Here is a 20,327-nt window from a genome sequence, read left to right as displayed (position 1 = left end):
AGGTCTTTTTTGTTCGTGTTTGCTGTTATTAGCCAATAAAGTCCAAATGTTTGAAGTCGACTGTCTGTATGTTGTTGCAGCTTTGTGCTAATCTGGTTTTTACATCACTTCCTGTGGAAACATTGCACCAAGAGAAGAAATGGCTGTCACTCTGTTTTGTCTTCCTTCTTGTCATATTCTTGACATTTTTTTATTTCTGCTTGCCCTCTAATTAATCTAAGGAGCTTGCAAACAAAAGCGTCTGGACTTCTTTGAGTTGCTTGAAGACGTTTCACCTCTCATCCGAGAAGCTTCTTCAGTTCTAAGGTCAAATGGTGGAGAGTCCCAGATATAAACCTAGTGGGAGTTTCCCCCCACAGAGGGACAAAAGGACCCCCTGATGATCCTCTAATCGCCTGAGCCAAGGTGTGAAACTGGGCGTGGGTCCCAATCAGCCAGAGTTTCAGGTGAGGTCATTGTGAAACCTGGACCCACCTTATCATGTGAATTCCTGAGGTCAGATGGCCCAGGATGTGAGTGGGCGTTAAGGCGTCTGGGAAGGATCTCAAAACTGGATTATAGATGGCAGAGAGTTGGTGTCATAAGCCCCGCCTCTGTTCAAAGATGGTCGCTCACAGTGGACATAGATGCTTCTTTCACTCCTCTTTCAAACCATCTGTCCTCTCTGTCCAAAATGTGAACATTGGCATCCTTGAAAGAGTGACCTTTGACCTTTAGATGCAGATGGACTGCTGAGTCTTGTCCTGTGGAGGTGGCTCTTCTATGTTCCGCTTGTGAAGTGGCTGTTTGGTCTCTCCGATGTAGATCGGTTGGTTTACGACACCAACTCTCTGCCATCTATAATCCAGTTTTGAGATCCCTCCCCAGACGCCTTAACGCCCACTCACATCCTGGGCCATCTGATCTCAGGAAATCACATGATAAGGTGGGGCCAGGTTTCACAGTGAGCTCACCTGAAACTCTGGCTGATTGGGACCCACACCCAGTTTCACACCTTGGCTCAGGCGATTAGAGGATCATCAGGGGGTCCTTTTGTCCCTCTGTGGGGGTTACTCCCACTAGGTTTATATCTGGGACTCTCCACCATTTGACCTTAGAACTGAAGAAGCTTCTCGGATGAGAGGTGAAACGTCTTCAAGCAACTCAAAGAAGTCCAGACGCTTTTCTTTGCAAGGACACACGTGTTACACGTGTACACATTTCGTGCTACGTCTGAAACTTTTACATTCTAAATATTTCTCACAAAGATGGTTTGATTACATTGTTTACACAGTGCTACACTGTTGTACTCCAGCGTCTCATAATCAGTATGATGCTCTTGTAATGCCACAGCCTCTTCACTCCACTGACAGCGCTAACCTGGAGCTGCCTCCCTGCTGTGTTTTCTTTCAGGCGGATGCTAAGATGGTGTGCGATGTGGTCAGTCGTATGGAGGACACGGAGCCTTACTCTGCTGAGCTGCTCTCCGCCATGATGCGTCTGTGGTCTGACTCGGGCATCCAGGAGTGCTTCAGTCGCGCACGAGAGTACCAGCTCAACGATTCAGCGCAGTAGTACGTCCATGTGCTTATTTCTGCGTGTTTTTGTTGTGAGGCTGTAAACATTATCAATATCAGTACTGAATCCATTATAACAAAAATAAAAACCTAAATCTGATCCAAAAGTTAGCTTAATGAAAAAGTTAGCAGTGTGCTAGCAGCCAAAGCAATCACAGGGAGGTTTTGCCAACTGGTTGGGGAACTGTGTGGTCTGTAGGTCAGTGCGACTTGGACCTCGTTTGCTTCATCTTACATTGACATCTTTATTTAATTACAGACATCTTTGAAGGATTACAAACACATCCAACACGGCCGACAAGTTAATGTTGCCGTCAACTGTCTGCAAAACCTCAGCACCTGGGACGTTTCCGGCTAATGCTAATAGCTTATAGCAGGGGTGCTCAATACGTCGATCGCGATCGACCAGTCGATCGCAAAGGTAGTATTGGTAGATCGCATGGCATTAAAAAAAAATAGATGCCAGCCTATCATCCATCCCGTCACTTGATTGATACAGGGAAGCCAGTCAGATGACAGCAGATTTTTTCTGACGCTTAGGTCGCTGCGCATGCGCAAACAGCGGCGCGAAGTGTAGTAAAACTGACAAGCTAGTCAGCGAGTTAACTCCAATTTTTAGCTCTCGGTTTTTTCTCTTAAACCTGGCCGTCAGCAGCTACTGTCCGGACTATGCATCCCTGGCTGATTCAATTCAGTGCAAGTCATCAGAGTAAACTCAGGTAATGACAAAAAATTTACATAGTTAATTGTGTTGTGAAATATTGGATATTGCGGTTATGCATGTATATACATTGTAGATATAAAGAATCCTCAATATATTTATAAATAAGTATATGTTTTGGATTTTTGTAGTGGGTAGATCATTTTGACTTGGTCATTTTATAAGTAGCTCACATGCGGAAAAAGTGTGAGCACCCCTGGCTTATAGCTAGCTTGCATGGTTAACAACCTGAGAAGCGTGCTGCCTGCAGTTGACCGCTGAACACAAGTTGCTGCGTAACTTTGGACTAAAGCAAATCGCTTCAAACTTTAAGCAACAGACAGTAAACTTTAGCATTTTGTGAATTTCGAGGAAAAAACTAGAAATCCCGTTTGATAAGACTGTCGGCTCAGTAGGGGGAACCCTGAGTTTAAGCATGATTCCCATCCCTTTGGTGGCTGTAGACACAAAGTGTTTGTAGTGATACCCACAGATGCACCAAATCATCACAGCAAATATATTTGTCTTTGTGTTTGCGTCAGCAGATCCCTGATTTACTGAGACCAGATGAATACATGAGTCATTAGTAGCTGCTACACCGCTTTAAACACAACACGTGAACTTAAACACATACACACTACTGTTTATTCATGCAATCATACCCCGCCTATTACAGTCAATCGCCATTACTGGGTCTATCTTATGCTGAGTGCATGTGTAGGTAGGAAGAGAGAGAGAGCGAGTGGGTGGGGTAGAGAGGAAGAAGAAGCAGTCATTTCCCTCAAGTGCCGTGTTTGTCGTTTAATTGTGCTTCTTACATCCAGTAAAATTACAGCACGACATAAAAAAAAAGATCGTGGCAGAGGACTCAGTGAAAGTTACATGGATGTTATCATTTAAAGATACAGGCTGCGAGAGAAAAGGTAATAAAAGGTCACGTGAAGGGCACAAGGCATGGCGAGAGAGCGAGAGAAATGGAGGAGGCAAAGTGAAGGATCCTTTGAAGGATTACAAACATACTCCTATCAGCATTTACATGTAATCAGTAACTTAAGTAACATCCACTGTGTGTGTGTGTGTGTGTGTGTAGTTTGTCTGTGCTAAATGTCACGTTAAAGATTGATGCACTCTACCTACTATGTTGTGGCCTGTGGAGCAGAACAGAGCAACCAGCCTATGAACTGATAGGACACATATCACATGATCAGACCACACTAGGTTCAACCTGTGTGTGTGTGTGTCTTTATTGAAAACCCTTAACAGAAGATAAATTTGATGTTATTTCTCATGTGGAGAATGTTATAAAACTGTCCAAAGTTGGCAGTTATTAGTAATATTAATAGTACTTTTTTGTGTGTTGGTACTCACGAGTGCATCTAATGTCTTTTTATTGCATAGAAAGCAGAAGGGTCTATTGTGAGAGGAGCAAGTCCTGCCTGAAGCACCTCTCTGTCTGTCTCTGTGCAAATACCCTGCATGGGCTGACCTATTTAGCACAATGCACATACACTCTGACTGTGATTTACATCCACTGCCTTTATGACACAGTCAGTCATTCAAAACGTGAACACCAATCTTGCACATATGAAATTACATACAAATACCAGGCAAAGTAGTTAAATGGTAGGGGTGCAACGATACACAAAATTCACGGTTCGGTTCGGTTCGATACTTTGGTGTCACGGTTCGATTTTTTTTCGATACAAAAAAAATGTTCATGCCTTTTTAATTTGTCATTTATTAAAATTATAAATATATATTTTAACTCAAAAGTACAGTTTTTAAATTTAACCCTAACCCTTGTGCGTGTTTTTTATTTTGACAGCGAATGCGCACCTGCGGACCACTTATGTGCAGCCCTGGTTATTTAGCTCGTCATATTGCAGCCACAGAAATTCTTTTGTCCATGAAACCATAAAGCTGCACTTTCTTTTAGCCTTATAGTCTGATTTGTCATAACTTCTCCGTTTTGTGGTGAGCTTTTCTTTGGCTGTCACTTCTTCACCCTGACCTGTCTTATTTGGCTCAGCAGAACTAAAATATAAATCCTGCTGCTTTTACACACACACTCACATAAGCTCAGCGATTCTCTGCGCGATCAACCTCTCACATGTTTAAGCTGCGGGAGATTTCACTTGTCATGTTTGCATAGTAAGCTAACGATTAATAAGACGATGTCAGAGGAATTGGTGCACAAATTATCATCACTCACAGATCAGTGCTGTCGCTCTCTATACACAGTTCGCATGATTGCAAAGTGAAAGCAAAAAAACAAGCGCAAATTCAAACGTGATTTCAATATGTCACATATTGACAGTGGCTCACCGATGCCAATGACATAATTACCCAGCTACATTTCTGAAAGAATGCAAAAGCATTGACATATATTTTTCCTTCCTACAATAGCCCGACGGGCAGGGCAGAGATAGATTTTGGTAGCCGACTGAAAAAATCGCTAGCCCCAGGACGTCGGGCTAGCGATTTTGCGAGCCCTGTATCTGATTGAGGAATCACTCATCTTTGGAAAAGAGAGTTTATTACAGAGAAATGGCTCTTTCCAAAATAAAAGCTATACTATCCGCTTCTTCTGGGCTATATTCTCAGCAGCATAAGGAGAATCATGTGCTAACAGCTGTCTAAATGACTCGGCTAAAGTTAGTAGCATGCTTGTTGTTTTTGTCTTTGCACTAGGATGATGTCTGCGTAAATGTGCAGTCATATTCGTCGTGTTCCCACTAGTGCTTTCAGGTTAATCTCGTTGAAATGACGTTAACGCCACAACACGGCAAATCTCCGTTAACGAGCTACCCCTGATAGCCCCGTGCGTGGGGCTAGACGGCCAACACATTAACGAGCTAACTGCGCTAACACACTAGTTCCCACCCATGTAATTGAGCATTGCATGGCACATCCAACATACTGTTTTACTTTGTCCATGACTCGCTTACCTTCAGGGTCATACGTCACATGAAAACCAAAATAATTCCAAACGCCAGATCTGAATGAGGGTGGGGGAGGTTCAGTTTGCCATGTTGCAAGGAGAGCTTAACTTCTGTCTCGCTAGCTTGCCCTGCGCTCTTCCTTCTGACGATGCTGTCTGTGTGGAGCGCTCAGTGAATCTGCATTCGACTACTCCGCCTAGGCTGCACTGTCGAGCCTAGGCGGAGTAGTCGAATGCAGATTCACTGAGCGCTCCACACAGACAGCATCGTCAGAAGGAAAGTTGATAAAATAAATTACAAATTTTGTATTGTTCGATACATATGCGTACCGAACCGAAAGCACTGTATCGAACGGTTCAATATCGATACGAATATCGTTGCACCCCTATTAAATGGATGCTGTAAGTATTGGCTGAGTTCATCAGGCTAAAAAGACTTGAATACAGAGCTCGTGCATAATGCACAGCTATTACAAACACTCCGTCATCGATGTTGGATAAACGTTACAGTTAAATGTCACAGTCTCTGTTTTGTGCTCAATATATTGATTCTACAGCTTGCATTACATTTGACTATTTAGACTCGCTGTACATGTTATTGGGTCATAATGCAAAGCTGCTTTAGCCATGTTGATCATTTATTAGATCACTGCTATACACAGTGATGCTGGTTTGTCCACTGCAGCGCGTGTGTGTGTGTGTGTGTGTGTGTGTGTGTGTGTGTGTGTGTGTGAGTGTGCGCGTGTGTGTGTGTGGGTGCGTGTGTGTGCGCTTGTGTGTGTGTGTGTGTGTGTGTGTGTGTGTGTGAGTGCGTGCGTGCGTGCGTGCGTGTGTGTGTGCGTGTGTGTGCAAGTGTGTGTGCGTGTGCGTGTGTGTGTGCGTGTGTGTGCGTGTGTGTGTGCGTGTGTGTGCGAGTGTGTGTGTGTGTGTGTGCGAGTGTGTGTGTGTGTGATTTCCTGGTCTTCTTCTCATTCGTGCTAAGTAATGACAGGGATTTTTCCTCTGTTGACTCAGAGCACTTTTATGTTGTGGCTAGCTTTCATGGGTTTGCATCACGTAGCTGCTGCTTCTGTAGAAAAGTGCTGGTTTTAAATATGTGTCAGGACATCGCAGTAGGGGACGCATCTAACCAACTAAAGGCTGGTTCCTTAGCAACAGCTATGGGTTAAGACGGTTAAGCCAACCCCTCTCTTGCCATAAAAAAACATAATGCTGCATGGAGATAGTAAATTCTGTGTCACTGTTACAATGGTAATAACAAATTTTATTTAGTTTAAACTTGAAGATAGAGTATATGGGTGTACTGTATGTATTGTGATGTTTATACAATAAATCGTTGCTTTAATGTAAACATGAGAAGCTTTTTGTGTTACCGTAAGTATAGAGCTGACAGGCTGCTTATGGCTCTCACTTGATGGATTGTGTTTCTGTAGTGAGCCACTGCACTAGTAAATGGCTCACGTAGAGTCACTGCACTTGAGTTTATACAGCAGGGGATCGATACAGCTGTACTCCATATATCTGGCTCTCTCGTACTCTCTGTGTAAGATGTCCCTGTCGGGTCGGTTTCCTGTTATTGTGGTTGGCTATTACTCCAAAAACAATTTAGAAATGCAGCTCTTCCATGGCACTTTACGGCGGTTTTAGTTAATTAGTGTTCAGTGTTATAGCTTTGTTAACAATACTGCGGGCTGTTGTACTCACAGAGGTTTATTCGTCCATTTTCATGGACATAACTAGCCCAGTTTAGAGTTTTCCCAACTTTAATCACATTTGGAATGACAGCAAACATGAAAGAGATAATTATTGAAATCCCATTTTACTTAAGAACCGTGATTGGATTCTTGCCATTTTCAGAAACAGATAAGGTATATATCAGAATAAAATGTTTAGCTGTAGAATACACATCAAATCATAACCAGTGGGGAATATCAAGCACAGCTGGAAATCTTGTCCATTATCCATATTACCTACACTGTAAAAAAAATTCGTGATACAAAAGTATTTTACTGTGTATTTTACAGTTTTGTACTGTTCTTCTAGAATATCATTAAATTTACATAAATAGACTGTGATATTACATTTCAAATGTAAATTAACGTAAAATCACTGTAAATGTAATAAAACTTAATTTTCTTGTTTGTTAAATGTATCTATCTGTACATATTTAGATTGTTAAAATCAAGGCTGGACTGGGACAAAAAATCGGCCCGGGCATTTTGGCCCACCAGGATAAAGATTGAAAATGTGACGTCATTCAGGGGTAAAACCGCAAAGGATTCTGGGAACTCGTGGCAAGAGGTAGTAGCGCACGCAGGCTTTCAATTGAACTCAGTTACACAGCGATAAAAAGAAACCCAAAAAATGTCAAGAAGCTGTTGTATTATTAACTGCAATAGCCGGTCGCATGACAGCCACGGGAAGCCGACGGGTAAAGAGAGTGTTTGTTTTTTTTTTTATCGGATTACGTTGTTGAAGAGAAATTTTTTAAGCCATGTTTCCGAAGTAAGAGCCGACGGATGGTCTGGATATACCAAATATAACGTCGCAGAACACTCCAGCTCACAGGTTAGTCTGCTCCAAGCATTCCCACAAAGGTCAGAGTTTTGTAGTACTTAATGCGTCATTTTTCTTAACATAATTGGTGATATAGGTTACAAGCAAGTCTGGCGCTGAACAGAAATTGTCGCGCTATGCTCCTTTATTTATTGTGCATAAATAGTGAATTGTCCTGACACAATATTGCGTTTCGTTTCTGTTATTATGGTACATTGACAAAAACATATACTTTTATTCACAGGATAAAACAGGTTTTTGTATCACTAATTGCCCAGTACGATTACAGCATACAATATTATTGTCACTGCTACATTTCTGTGATGCTACCAGAAATTATTTCCACTGCTAATTAATTACCGTTGAGCTCAAAGGTCCTATTAATAAACTGTTAAGGAATGTGTGTTTATGACGACGATTTGTGAGACTGGTAAACTTACCTTTGTTCGTACGATGGTCTTTCGTTCTACACGGTGCATTTCAAGGTCCTGCACCCATCCGTCGGTAAACTGTACCTGGGCTTGTTGCAGTGACCTGAAGTTACTAAACTTCATGAGTGTATGCACTCACTCCAAGAACCGTATGATTATAAATCTGAGCGTGGTGAAAGTTGGGCAGCACACTAACGTCTTTTGTCCACTCTGTGTGCTCGTAAGGGTCTGACCCTTTCACTCCTTTGATTTTTTCCTCGTATCTTTTCTTTGTCTTTTCGTCGAGTCTGTCTTTGTACGGACCGGCATTGTTCTCCTTTTGTTTTGTACATTCCTTTTTTTGCGTCAAAGAAAAAACAAGAAGGTATTGGAACCGGAGAATGAATGTTTTGCGGTGCTGCAAATGCTTGCATTTGATGCGGTACTTGGATTGTTTTGCCACGAGTTCCCAGCATGCAATGCGCAAAAATCACGTGATTGCTAAACAAGGGGGAGGGTGCATCCAGCCTCCTCAGCTGTAATTGGTCCAGCCCAGAGTCAATCATGACCAATTGGCCAATCCAACACCTTTCATTATATATACCCTATATAATATAAAAAAAAAAAAAAGATCCATCGGCCCATAAAAACAAAAAATCGCGGTGTACTCCAAACCACCTCTGGCGCTGGTGCCCTACCCTCAATTTTAAATGCATTTAGACACTAAGGGTTTTCGGGAAGAGCCGTGCTGCTCTCTGAGAGGAAGCTAGTACCATGCTCTCCTGAGTTTTAAATGCACTGACCGACTGTTAACTGTATATTTCTGTACATTTAAGTATTATTATTCATAGTGCTGCATTCATTGACCTTTTTTATAGGTAATTTCATTGTTTAATCACATAAAATTCTTCCTAATTTAATGTTTAAAAGCACTTGAAAAAGGCAAAATCCCATGTAAAATTAGGGCAACAAACTGTATTGTCATTACTGAAAATAACCGTATTTTCATGGGAAAGTTATTTTCTGTGATTTTATCGTATTATTTTGGTGCCCCAGCTGCCGGAAAATTACTGTTTTTTTAGGATTTTTTTTTACAGTGTAGTTTTCCAGCCTGGACGGGAACATAAAGTAGAAATCAGCTTGATTGCCGAGCAGTTAGCAGTTAGCGATCAGTCTGACCGTGTCAGAGATCATTGTTCCTTGGCACAGCACTAATTAAGTTAACCACTGTTGTAATTATTAAACACTTTACTGGAAATTTAATAAACAGTGACCCTGTATTTCCCCCCTTAGTAAAATATAACTCTATAGAAGCTACGCCTACAAACATCTGCTGGGCTTATCATGTCTGGTTTGCTAGATTAGCTAGCTACTCAGCTACACATTAGTTAGTAGCCAAAGCCCAATGACGTGGCAGATCAGCATCAAGTCTGTTGAAAGTTGCTTTTGGTCAAGCATTCTTTTAGTGATAAGCCATAATGTTGTATGTACTCCTGAGGTCGGTGTTCATTGACCTAGCGTACCAAGAAGTATGTCCGCTAAAAACAGCCTAACACAGGTTACAAAAAGTCATCTGCCTGTCCGAAGGTGATATGTAGTTGACATTACTGTGTGTTTGAGACCTTTGTGGGACTGCAGCTCTGCACATTATATAATGGCATTTGTGTTAGTGTGAGTTCGTGTGAAAAGGTGTTTCTGTGAAGCCTAACAGCAGAATGGAAACAACCAACAGGAGGAGCGGACGTGTTCTTGTTAGAGAGGGTCAGACCTCCTGAAGGTCACGAATGACAAATAACCTAACCCTAACCCTAACCCTTCTTTCTTAGTAAACCTTCTAAGCTCCTCGCAGTTCTTTGGGCTCATTATTTACATTTCCCACGTGCTAGGTTTTGGAAATCTGCTGTTTCTTTGCAAAATGTTTGTGACTTTTCAGTTTGAAATACCGAGTGGTTCACACAAATTGCATGAACCACTCGGCATAATTGATCTGCTTTGGATTGCTTTGTAATGAAGTGCTCTGGTTTGTTTGACTGACTGCCTTGTAATCTAATTAGCATCCTTTCATTTTGTGAATTGAAACATGCTTTAACACCAAGTCACTAATCCAGTCAACGGATGCTGTGTAGAAACATGGTGCGCACATCTTCAGGATGTGGTGCTTGTTTGTTTTCAGTTTCAGAAATAAATCGAGGCTCAGCTGTTCACACTTTCATCTTTGCTCAGGATAAAAATATCCAGTCTTCTTGTGTCCTCCTTACAGCTTTCACATTTTAATCACAATATAATTCAGATTCCTTTCTCTGTAATCAGTTGTTCTTATCGCTGAAGCTGTGACAGTGTACCATCCATTTCTTTTTCTCGTCATCTCTCTAGCTTTTGTCTTTTAAAAGTAACTAATGATCCTCCTAACGGCTCTGAAACAACACTTTGAACAGTTTCTAGATTAAAGATATGCATCTGTGGCACCAAGGCTTTGGGCTAGTCACCTATTACAGTTACATTCAGATGACTCTGTGGACTTTAAACTTGGTTTTCAGTTGATACTTTTACTGATTTTAATTTATTATGCATCTTGTTTATGGCTTTTAATTTTCTTATTTATTTTACTTTATTTGTGTCCAGCACTTTGTGACCACTCGTCTATGGAAGGTGCTTCATGAACACTTTTATAACCTTTGTAAATGTTACTTACTGTCTGTGTCCTTCGCCCCGATGGTGAGATTGACCTTAATTTAAAGAAGGGAATAAACAAGAAAGGAAAAAATGAGGGATTAAACCTTCCAAGGTGCACATTAGCTGGAACCAGAGCAGTATTCAGGTGTTAAAGAGGAAGGCAAGCCTAACAATCACAAAGTGACTCTAACATAACTGTAGCTCTTCCTTCTGTCGCCCTTAGCTGTGTGCTACAGTAGATAGTGTGAGAGCTCGAGTGACTGAGAGAACGATTCTCTGGATTCTGCTGTTCACGATTATTTGATTTATACGTGCACATTAAAAAATAAAGGCCCTCTTCCAGGGATATTCCGTTACATAAGTGAATCCTCCCATTCCCCTTCCTCACTTGTTACCAAGTGGCTGCTCCATGTGGTAACTTTGTATTTCAGACAGACGTTATTCTTCTAATGTGTAGCAGCGAGAAGTTTGCTGTTATCCAGTAAACCAAAATTTAATCAACATTTCTGAGCCACTAAAATAGATTTCTACAATGAGATATTGAACCATGTGACACATTGCTGTTGCTACAGTGCTGATTTGAGGCTCACTTCCCATAGAAGGAGCAGGGAAAGAACAGAAGCACCTGGAATTAGCTCAGATATTTGCAGATCTACAGTGGTGGGTGGGTGGGTGTCAGATTGTGCTCATTATGCAACACAAATTCACACTTAAATTGAAAGTAGGCCATAGCACCACAAATCCATTCACATCTCTGTCAATGCAGTCATCAACATTGAGCCACTTACATGAGCTCCTGGTGGATGTAAAGGACACTTCAGGGAAATTTGTGATGTTTTTGGACCTCATTTACACGTGGTATTTTCCTGCAGTTGTTGTATGGGTACACAAACAGTTGTTGTGTCAGATTCTGAGTTTTGTGTGTCTGTGTGCAGCTATCTAGACAGCCTAGATCGAATTGGTGCGGCGGACTACCAGCCCACAGAGCAGGACATCCTGAGGACCCGAGTGAAGACCACAGGCATCGTCGAGACACACTTTACCTTCAAAAACCTTCATTTCAGGTCAGTATCCAAAGCGACTGCTGCCCCGATGTGTGCGCTCGGTGCTTCACTCTCAGCGGTGCCTCTTACTGCTCCTCTAGCCAAGCGTACAGTAGGAACTCCAGCCTGTAATTAATGAGATTAAATGCTTTAAACAAGTGTCTATATTTATGATTCCCTTCCTTTTAAATGAGCTCTGATTCAATTAGAACAAGGAGCCGTGGGAATGATGACAGAGAGGAGAGGCATTATGGGAAAGAGAAGGGGCGAGTCCTGTTCTGGCGTCTAATCTAATCGCTCATTTTCCGCCCTACTTCTGTGGATGTGTGCAGGTATAAGCACACATTCATGTCCTAACTGAAGACAGCAGAGGGGTTAATACGTGTAGCATAGACACCAATTATTTTTCTGGATGGATGCACATCACGTTTGGCAGCTAATGCTTGTTTTGCTTTTCCTCCTTCTTTTGCTTGGGTTATATTGTGCAGTTCGTTCTGCTGTCACTCTCACCGTTGTGTAGGAGTTGTGCTGGGTGTGCTTTGTTGAAGAAGCCTAAATATTGTCAGCTCAGTTGCTATTACTAGCAGTCAGGCAGTGTGTGGGAGGCTACAGTGTTCCTCTCCTGGGTGTAACCCATGAACCTACCTACCATTATACCCATCACAGACTTGACTGACTTCATCTCACTGTGGATTAAGTCCTTTAGGGTGGTTGTTATGTTCTTTTCTAAAATTGCACATCTGAATCTGGTCATTTGCAACATCAGCTGACTTACTTTCAGTGCAGCACACTCCTGTTTTTTGGTTAGTGTGTGTTTTTGTATACTTGTGACAGATGTTGAGCTACCTCAACAGTTTCAGCTTTAGTGCAGTCCTCAGAAAATCAAACCTGATGTCAGAAATTGCCACGTGTCTGTGGTAATCGATCTGGAAAACTGTCGCTGCAGAGGAGAGACGGGAGAAACAAATCCAGATACTCTGAAGCTCCATTTCTCTCACTGTGATAAAACCCTGATAGGATTTAGCGTCAGGCTAACACCCTGATCTGTACACGCCGCAGTCAGCAGGTACAGTGTGCATACGCAGAGGCACTGTCCTCGCTCATGCAGAGGAAATCCTAATAGCAACCTTCTGACAGCAAATATAAGAGCTCCTTTGTTTATCTGAAGAGCGTAAATAAGTGAAAGTCACATGTCAGATCATCATCGGTGATAACAGTATAAGGAAATGATGTCAGCATAAAAACTGTTTCTGTGTTTCTTTAAACCACAAACTGTTTCAAAAATCAGATTCTGAGGAGAAAAGAAGGAAATCCAAGAAGATCTTTGTGACGGCGCTCGGGACGCTGTTAATATCAGACATCCTCAGAGCACCTTCAGGTCCAGGAGCGAGGCCAGAGTCCTTCTGTGTGGACGTAAACCTGTTATTAGGACTGTGTTATACCCACGGACTGAAAGCTGCTTTACTCCCCGGATCTCCGTCAGTTTGGACGTCTGCTAAGAAGTCGTTCTCAAATTGAATCAGGCTTCGAAATGAGCTTCAAATTGAATCACTTTCTAATTTGACTTGACTGAATTTAATTTATTATTTCTATTTTGTACAAATGTAATAATTGACGATTTCAATTATGTTTGTGTTAAAAAATCTGATCTTGTTTCCCGTGTTTGTCTCTTGTGTCCATCAGGCTGTTTGATGTGGGAGGTCAAAGGTCAGAGAGGAAGAAGTGGATTCATTGTTTTGAGGATGTCACAGCCATTATTTTCTGTGTGGCGCTCAGCGGATATGACCAGGTGCTGCATGAGGACGAGACCACGGTAAGGACACGTGTTCACAGCTGTGCTCTCTCTCTCCAGTGAATCCGTCCCACGTTTATGCATTCTGGATTTAGGAAAACAAAGGTCACGGCACACACGACAAGCAGCCAGTGTAAAGATAGATCTATGTTTGTCACATGTAAGCGGACACAAAGCTTGTGACAGGGCTGGAGAGAAATGTCTGAAGAAATCAAGCCGTGCACATCTGAAAGGGTTATATATAAATACCTAATGCAGTCCCATTAGGACCCACAGACTGACTCTGTGGTAAACCACACGTCGTGCTACACAGTGAACTTCTGTGGAATTATCCTCTGGGCTTTTACTCACTTCCTGCTGCAGAATACGTGAGGACGCTGAAGTCCCCACGGAAAATAGTTTTCAGACTTTTTGTTTAACAAAGGTTGTAACTGAATGCAAAGGTACATGCGAGTTATTTTTCTCCATGCAAATTATTCTTCCCTGCAACGCACAATAAACAAATTTCTAACTTGGACACAGCGAATGTTCCACATGATTCAACACGGCGGCTGTAGAGTCCGGGACGGGTGAAGTGTCGTCACTGCAGAGAAGAAAGAAGCGGTGACATTAACCACAGAGGATCCCTAACGATTATATCGCGTAACCTAAAACAAATAAGCTGATTTGAATGCACAGCACTCGCTGCTATTTATAAGCATAGAGTGAATCCTGGGAGAATTCCAGGAAGTCGAAATGTGTTCAGGTGCTCATCTATTTATGCAGCTGTCATCAAGCTTCCCTCTGAGCTGGGAGCACCAGAAGATGGGCGCTGGAGGAGAGGAAATATCCACCACAAAATGTGCTCACAAATAGCTTCGTCCTGTTTTTGCCGCTTGCATTTAAAATCTGTTGTTTCTGTGCCTCCATATAAATAGCGGTGCAGTTGTAAACAGGCGTAGCTTTGAGCTTGCTGTTTCACAGTCGTGCATTTGTCTTTACAAACCTGTGTGGAAGAAGCAAAATCCCACCGAAAGAAACAGCCTGGACCTTTTTCAACGACGAGCTAGTGATTCTGATTTGTTGACGTAGAAACCGTGAAAGAGCGTGAAAGGCTGCCTCTGTTACCTCTGCACCAGTGCCACAGGAGTTTCAATCAAAAGTGTCGTACTTAATGATCGCTTGACAGAAATTTACAGTATTGCTAAGGTCATGAACGAGAGACGTGATGTGACAGCTGAAAATCCCAAGACACAACAAGACAGATCCAGGCATCCAGCAGTAAACACGCTCATATGTTCAGACAACACGAGCTGGAGTGTTTTTGTTTTTGCAATCTGACTGACGTAATTCTCAAATCAACACTAATATTGTTGAACCAAACAGTTTTCAACGAGCTGCTGCATCCTCTGCCAGTTTTACTAGCAGATGCGTCCATATGCGCACAGTGAGGATGTTACACAGTCGAATGGTAAAGATACCCCCCCCCCCGACCCGGCAGTAATGGGAGTGATACATACTGCATATCCCTTCTGGGCAGTTCATCAAAGTCGCTGATAGGCTGTGGATTTAATTAGCATGGCAATATTTCCCATTATACTGATCCTTGCTGGACGGGAGATTTTTCTTTTCCCTATCAGACCGAGATCGTGCGTCTGCAGCCCTCACTGCTCTGTCTGCTGACTTGGTTCGAAGGCTGTTTCATGCTGCATGACGACATGCTCCGTGCCTGCATTTAACTGTGTTTAATGACGTTTGAAATAGTTTTCCCAAGAACTCCCAGAATACTAGAGATCGCCAAAGTCACACGACTCAGTCTTTTAATGTCACTATACACATGTACAGTGAGATCCACAGTTAGTGTGCAAATATACAAATAAAAGTGTTATATATTTACAGTGTGGGTTATTGCACAGTATTGACGGTAGTTTATGTACAGAGGGAAGTCCTTGGATTGGGGGGTGGAGCTGTGTCGTCACGTGTGAGCTCAGGGTGGCTTTTGGGAAGAAACTGTTACATTATATCAATGTGTTGTTATTATCAGTATTATTATTATTATGTATTAATAAATAATGGTGGCAAAAAACAAAATAGGTTCATTCACATTTCACTGTTATGAACTCCTTGACATTATACATCCCATAATCACCCACACACATGACATTTATAACACTTCTGTTTAAACAAGAGATGACACGTGTGAGTTACAGCTTCAAAGATACTGCTTGAGTGAATGTTTCTTAAAGCCTTTCAGCACTTGCAGATATGCTGCCATTGGTAGAACAGGAAAACTTCTTATAGCCGAGATTTATTCGTGGGCTGTTTCGGAGAACAGAGAAGAGCTGAAAGAGCCGCTCGCCGGCTTTCTGACCTTTTAAAAAGCATCAGTGTGTTAGAGAGACATCGACACGGCTCACGCTACACTCAGTGCTGTTGCTTTGTTGTTCTATTGCGTCTACTCCAGCAGCTCTGGCATTGTGTTTTTTCTGTGTCACCTCCTCATTTCTGTTGGAGCGCTCTAACGAACACAGGCGTATCCCCCCACCCTTTGACGACACGACTGCTGTATGTGGATACTGTCTTCCTGCCTAAACACTTTCCTTTTAGCACTTGGGATGCATGTGTGTGTATGTGGGATAGAGGACGGGGGGTTAAAAAGGAAGTGGGACTTGGGTTGGGGCGACGGGGTCCCTTGCATTTTCTGTTCCTGCTCTAAGCTCCGCCCTGCAGCATCTCTGGCTACTTCCACTCCTCCTGTCACTGTTGCCATCGACTGTCTTCTCTAACCAATCAGCAGTCAGATCTTCTACAGAAGCTCCACCCACAGACAGGTATGAAACCACCCCGATAGGTGTACGCACACTCTGAGAGTTGAAAGCAGCGCCTCTTTGTGTCTGTGAGCCGCTCAATCTAAAAATGTTGTCTGGCTTTCTCCTCTCTCTTTCTTCCTGGTAACTTTTTAAAGCTCTTCTTAATTTCCTAATTTTCTATAGATCTGTTTTTCCCTAATCCAATCAGCTGCTTTTGCTCCCCTGTCCTGATCTAAGCAGGAAAGAAATCAAACTGGAGAGAAACTGCTTTCAACTCTGTCTCTGAATCAATTTCACTGTAGCATGAACGGGTTTGTTATGAACAAATAATCCAGGCCTCAGTTTTGTTTCATCTTCTACTTATTTTAGTAGCCAACCAAACAGTGGATACTAATTATTCATTTATGAAGCACATGCATTGTTCCTGTTTGGCCGAGAAGATAAATATAGTCAGAAAACACTTGCAAAGCTTTTAGTTTCAAAGTGCAGTAATAACTTGAGCCTCCTCTTCCTCCTCCTCTCTGCCTTTACACTTCATTACCTCCACAAACTGTCACTGCAGCTTTTTCCTCAAATACATGCTGCCAGCCCGTGCAGTCACCTCCTCCTCCTGAAAGCCTCACTCTGCAGGGCCCAGAGTGGGTGCTTGTGCTTAGTTGTTCAGTGTAATAGAAGCTAACTGGCTAAAAGAGCATGGCTTTGCTATTTAGATTACTAATAATGTTGATTACTGATACGCTGATACAAATACACATACCCAGATATACGTGTCACTTTCCAAGAGGAACTTCTAGGACTTCTGTTCTTAGATTCAATTTTAATTCCTCTTTGTGTTAAGATTGTGTGCATGTGATATGGGTGTCCTTAATTTCGCTTTGTGTATGCATGTAGGTGAATACTATATGCCCGCGTTTCCGTTATGTGCTTTTACAGTGTGTTAGTGGTTAGAGGTTTAACAGCCCCGTTAACTCGTGCTAATGTCTCTCCTGCAGAACCGCATGCACGAGTCTCTCAAGCTGTTCGATTCCATCTGTAACAACAAGTGGTTTCAGGAAACCTCCATCATCCTCTTCCTGAACAAGAAGGACCTCTTTGAAAGCAAGATCAGCAAGTCACCACTGTCCATCTGCTTCCCTGAGTACACTGGTACATACAACCCTGCACTGTGACATCTCATGAAGTGTACTTATGTTAAGACAAACGTGGGTTCTAAAACGAGAACTAGAACCCCTCCCAGAGTCCAAACCTGCACCGAGGATTTACTTTTAAGGGAATCGTTCTTTTCTATGTATTCATTTTATTTTTGTTTAAAAAGTTTGCAGTGCAGTAAAGGAAAGGCAGCTGTGAAGTGGAACAGTGAGATCAGAGGTCAAAGGTGACGAGATATTTGAACGCAAACTATAACGTGATATTTAGAAAATCCATATGCCGACATCATTCCCTAAATGTTACGATACAAACAAAAGGTTCAAAGATGAGACACATTTTATGGAAATTTGACCTTGAAGAAAAGGTCAGAGGTTACATCATTGCTTACACAGCAGGAAACAATGTTTTAAATAGCTAAACTTTGACCTTCGGATCAATCTCTCGACTTTAAAGGAGGTCAGATATCAAATATGTGGCGATATTTGAACTCTTTATATGGTGCTTTCTATATATTGACAGTACACACTTGTAAGAGTGGAGCCTGGCCTCAGTCATAATCTGCCCTCTCCTGCTTAGGCCACAGGTTACACTGCCAGGTACAGTCAATACTACAAATGCAGTATGCATTCAGATAACTACATCAGCAGCTACAGCAGTGTTCCTGCTTGACATCAGAGCTGCAGGCTTTAAGAAGCATTAGTTCCCAGCTAGATGTTGCTTGGTGGCTCTTTACAGCATTCGTCAACACTGGAATGGAAAAATATGTTTACTATTCAACTTTATTTACACAGCGCCAAATCACAGCAACAGTCACCTTAAGGCGCTTTATACTGTAAGGTCGACCCTACAATAATACATACAGAGAAAAACCCAACAATCATATGACCCCCTGTGAGCAGCACTTTGGTGACAGTGGGAAGGAAAAACTCCCTTTTAACAGGAAGAAACCTCCGGCAGAACCAGGCTCAGGGAGGGGCGGGGCCATCTGCTGTGATTGGTTGGGAGAGAGAAGGAAGACAGGATAAAGACATGCTGTGGAAGAGAGACAGAGGTTAATAACAGATATGATTCAGTGCAGAGAGGTCTGTTAATACAGTCTGGCTACAGTATTTCTGCCTCCAGGGTTTGATAGTTGTGTCGATCAGGACCAGGGGAAAAGGTTTGTTGTCCATTTATTTTTTTAAACTGTGGGTGAATCACTTTCACATTCAAACTGTCAGCACCAGATGCTGCTATTAAGTATCGCACACACACCCGTATTTATAATTAGGCGAAGCAGCAATCGAGCAGAAACGTTGGCAAACGTCTTCAGCTGCTCCAGCTGTTTATTGAAACGAGCCTGAGATCTGTGGACAGCTGCGAGCATTAGCTGCTCAGACTAAAAGTGACTTCCCTTTCATAACTGCATTATGGTGTAAAAGTCCATTCTTTTGTCACCACAGTCCAGCTGCACCTATATTAGAGCTGGTGATGTGGTTGATGATTTAAGCTGTCATTCGCTGAAGTTACTCTTTCATTAAAAACAAGCATGTCGAGATTTCACGCAGAGCAAAAATACAGTGAAATGAATCAGACCTGGCCATTCATATATGTAGCTCTCAGTTTTGAAGTCACAATTGTGCTGATTTCTAAGAAAGTATGAAAGTCGAACATAACGTTGAATACAGACAAAGAGACTCACAGGGAATAAAAGCTGGGGTGTTAGTGGGAGCACGAGAGGAGCTCCAGTGAGAGAGGAAACAAGAGACAAGACAACATGTGAGGCGGGGAGGGGGGGGGGCAATGCCAGAGACGGAGAGAGCAAGAGTGTGAGAAATTTATAACAACACAGGCAAAGCAAGATGGTGGGAACGCAAGAGGCCGAGCCAGCGGGACTGTGAGAAAGCGAGAATTAGAATTCCAATCTTGTTTTCGGCCCCTTCTCCTCCTCTCTTCACCCCTCTGCAGACTTTGTGCCTGTTCTGATGAAGTTGCCACCGAAGCAGACAGACGAACCACAGTGCTGCTAATGGCTGAGAGCCAGATAGATGTTAGCGACACTTGGAACAACATTTGCTCCAATCAGTGAGATCTGACTCATTCTAAAAGCACTGTACCAATTTAAGCTGCATTACCTGCCAAATGCTTGCGTAAAGGCAGAACAGTTGATAATGCTGTTGAGCTAAAAGGCTGCACAGTGGATTTGCCAGTGCTGGTAAATTGATCAATGCACGGTACGAATAACGGCTCCGTTATTTTTAGCTTCAGGGCCTCGTATCTGTCACATTCTGAAGTCTGTAACACATTAATAATGTTCAGGAAGTTGCAGTCTGCGCCAGCAATAACAGGACATATTAGCTTCCATCACGTATCATTTATCTGTCTGAAATCACCTCGTCTGAGAACGCGGCCCGTGCATCATTTTTATTGAAGCTTGGCTCAACAGCCGACAGAGCACGCCTCAGCCGAATGTGTGCTGAGAGTCAAAGGAGATGTTTTCAGAAAACATGGAGGGGAGCACACGGATACAAAGGTTCAGATCAAAACCAATCACAGCAGATGGCCCCGCCCCTCCCTGAGCCTGGTTCTGTTGGAGGTTTCTTCCTGTTAAAAGGGAGTTTTTCCTCCCCACTGTCACCAAAGTGCTGCTCATAGGGGGTCACATGATTGTTGGGTTTTTCTCTGTATGTGTTATTGTAGGTCGACCTTACAGGATGAAGCACCTTGAGGCGACTGTTG

The 20,327-nt window shown here is 42.6% G+C and overlaps 1 protein-coding gene across 3 annotated transcripts in view; it reads left to right on the top strand.

Annotated features, from left to right (window-relative positions):
- gnao1a (guanine nucleotide binding protein (G protein), alpha activating activity polypeptide O, a) overlaps window positions 1-20,327 on the top strand; it is a 106,965-nt gene that overhangs the window by 75,814 nt on the left and 10,824 nt on the right. For 2 of the 3 annotated variants that reach the window (XM_086297892.1, XM_086297891.1), the window contains exons 4-7: window positions 1,393-1,553; window positions 11,772-11,900; window positions 13,563-13,692; window positions 17,453-17,606. In XM_086297892.1, the coding sequence (XP_086154018.1) occupies window positions 1,393-1,553; window positions 11,772-11,900; window positions 13,563-13,692; window positions 17,453-17,606 (574 nt within the window). The remainder of the gene's footprint in view (window positions 1-1,392; window positions 1,554-11,771; window positions 11,901-13,562; window positions 13,693-17,452; window positions 17,607-20,327) is intronic. The other variant, XM_086297890.1, reaches the window with a different exon arrangement.

This window comes from Aulonocara sp. 'chitande type north' Nkhata Bay, linkage group LG7 (assembly GCF_057382095.1).
Source record: "Aulonocara sp. 'chitande type north' Nkhata Bay isolate Kocher_YH1m ecotype deep benthic linkage group LG7, A_spYH_male_GT1.1, whole genome shotgun sequence".
Taxonomy (NCBI): Eukaryota; Metazoa; Chordata; class Actinopteri; order Cichliformes; family Cichlidae; genus Aulonocara; species Aulonocara sp. 'chitande type north' Nkhata Bay.
The sequence above is the reverse complement of the archived record's forward strand: the minus strand, read 5'-3'. Positions and strand labels throughout refer to the sequence as shown.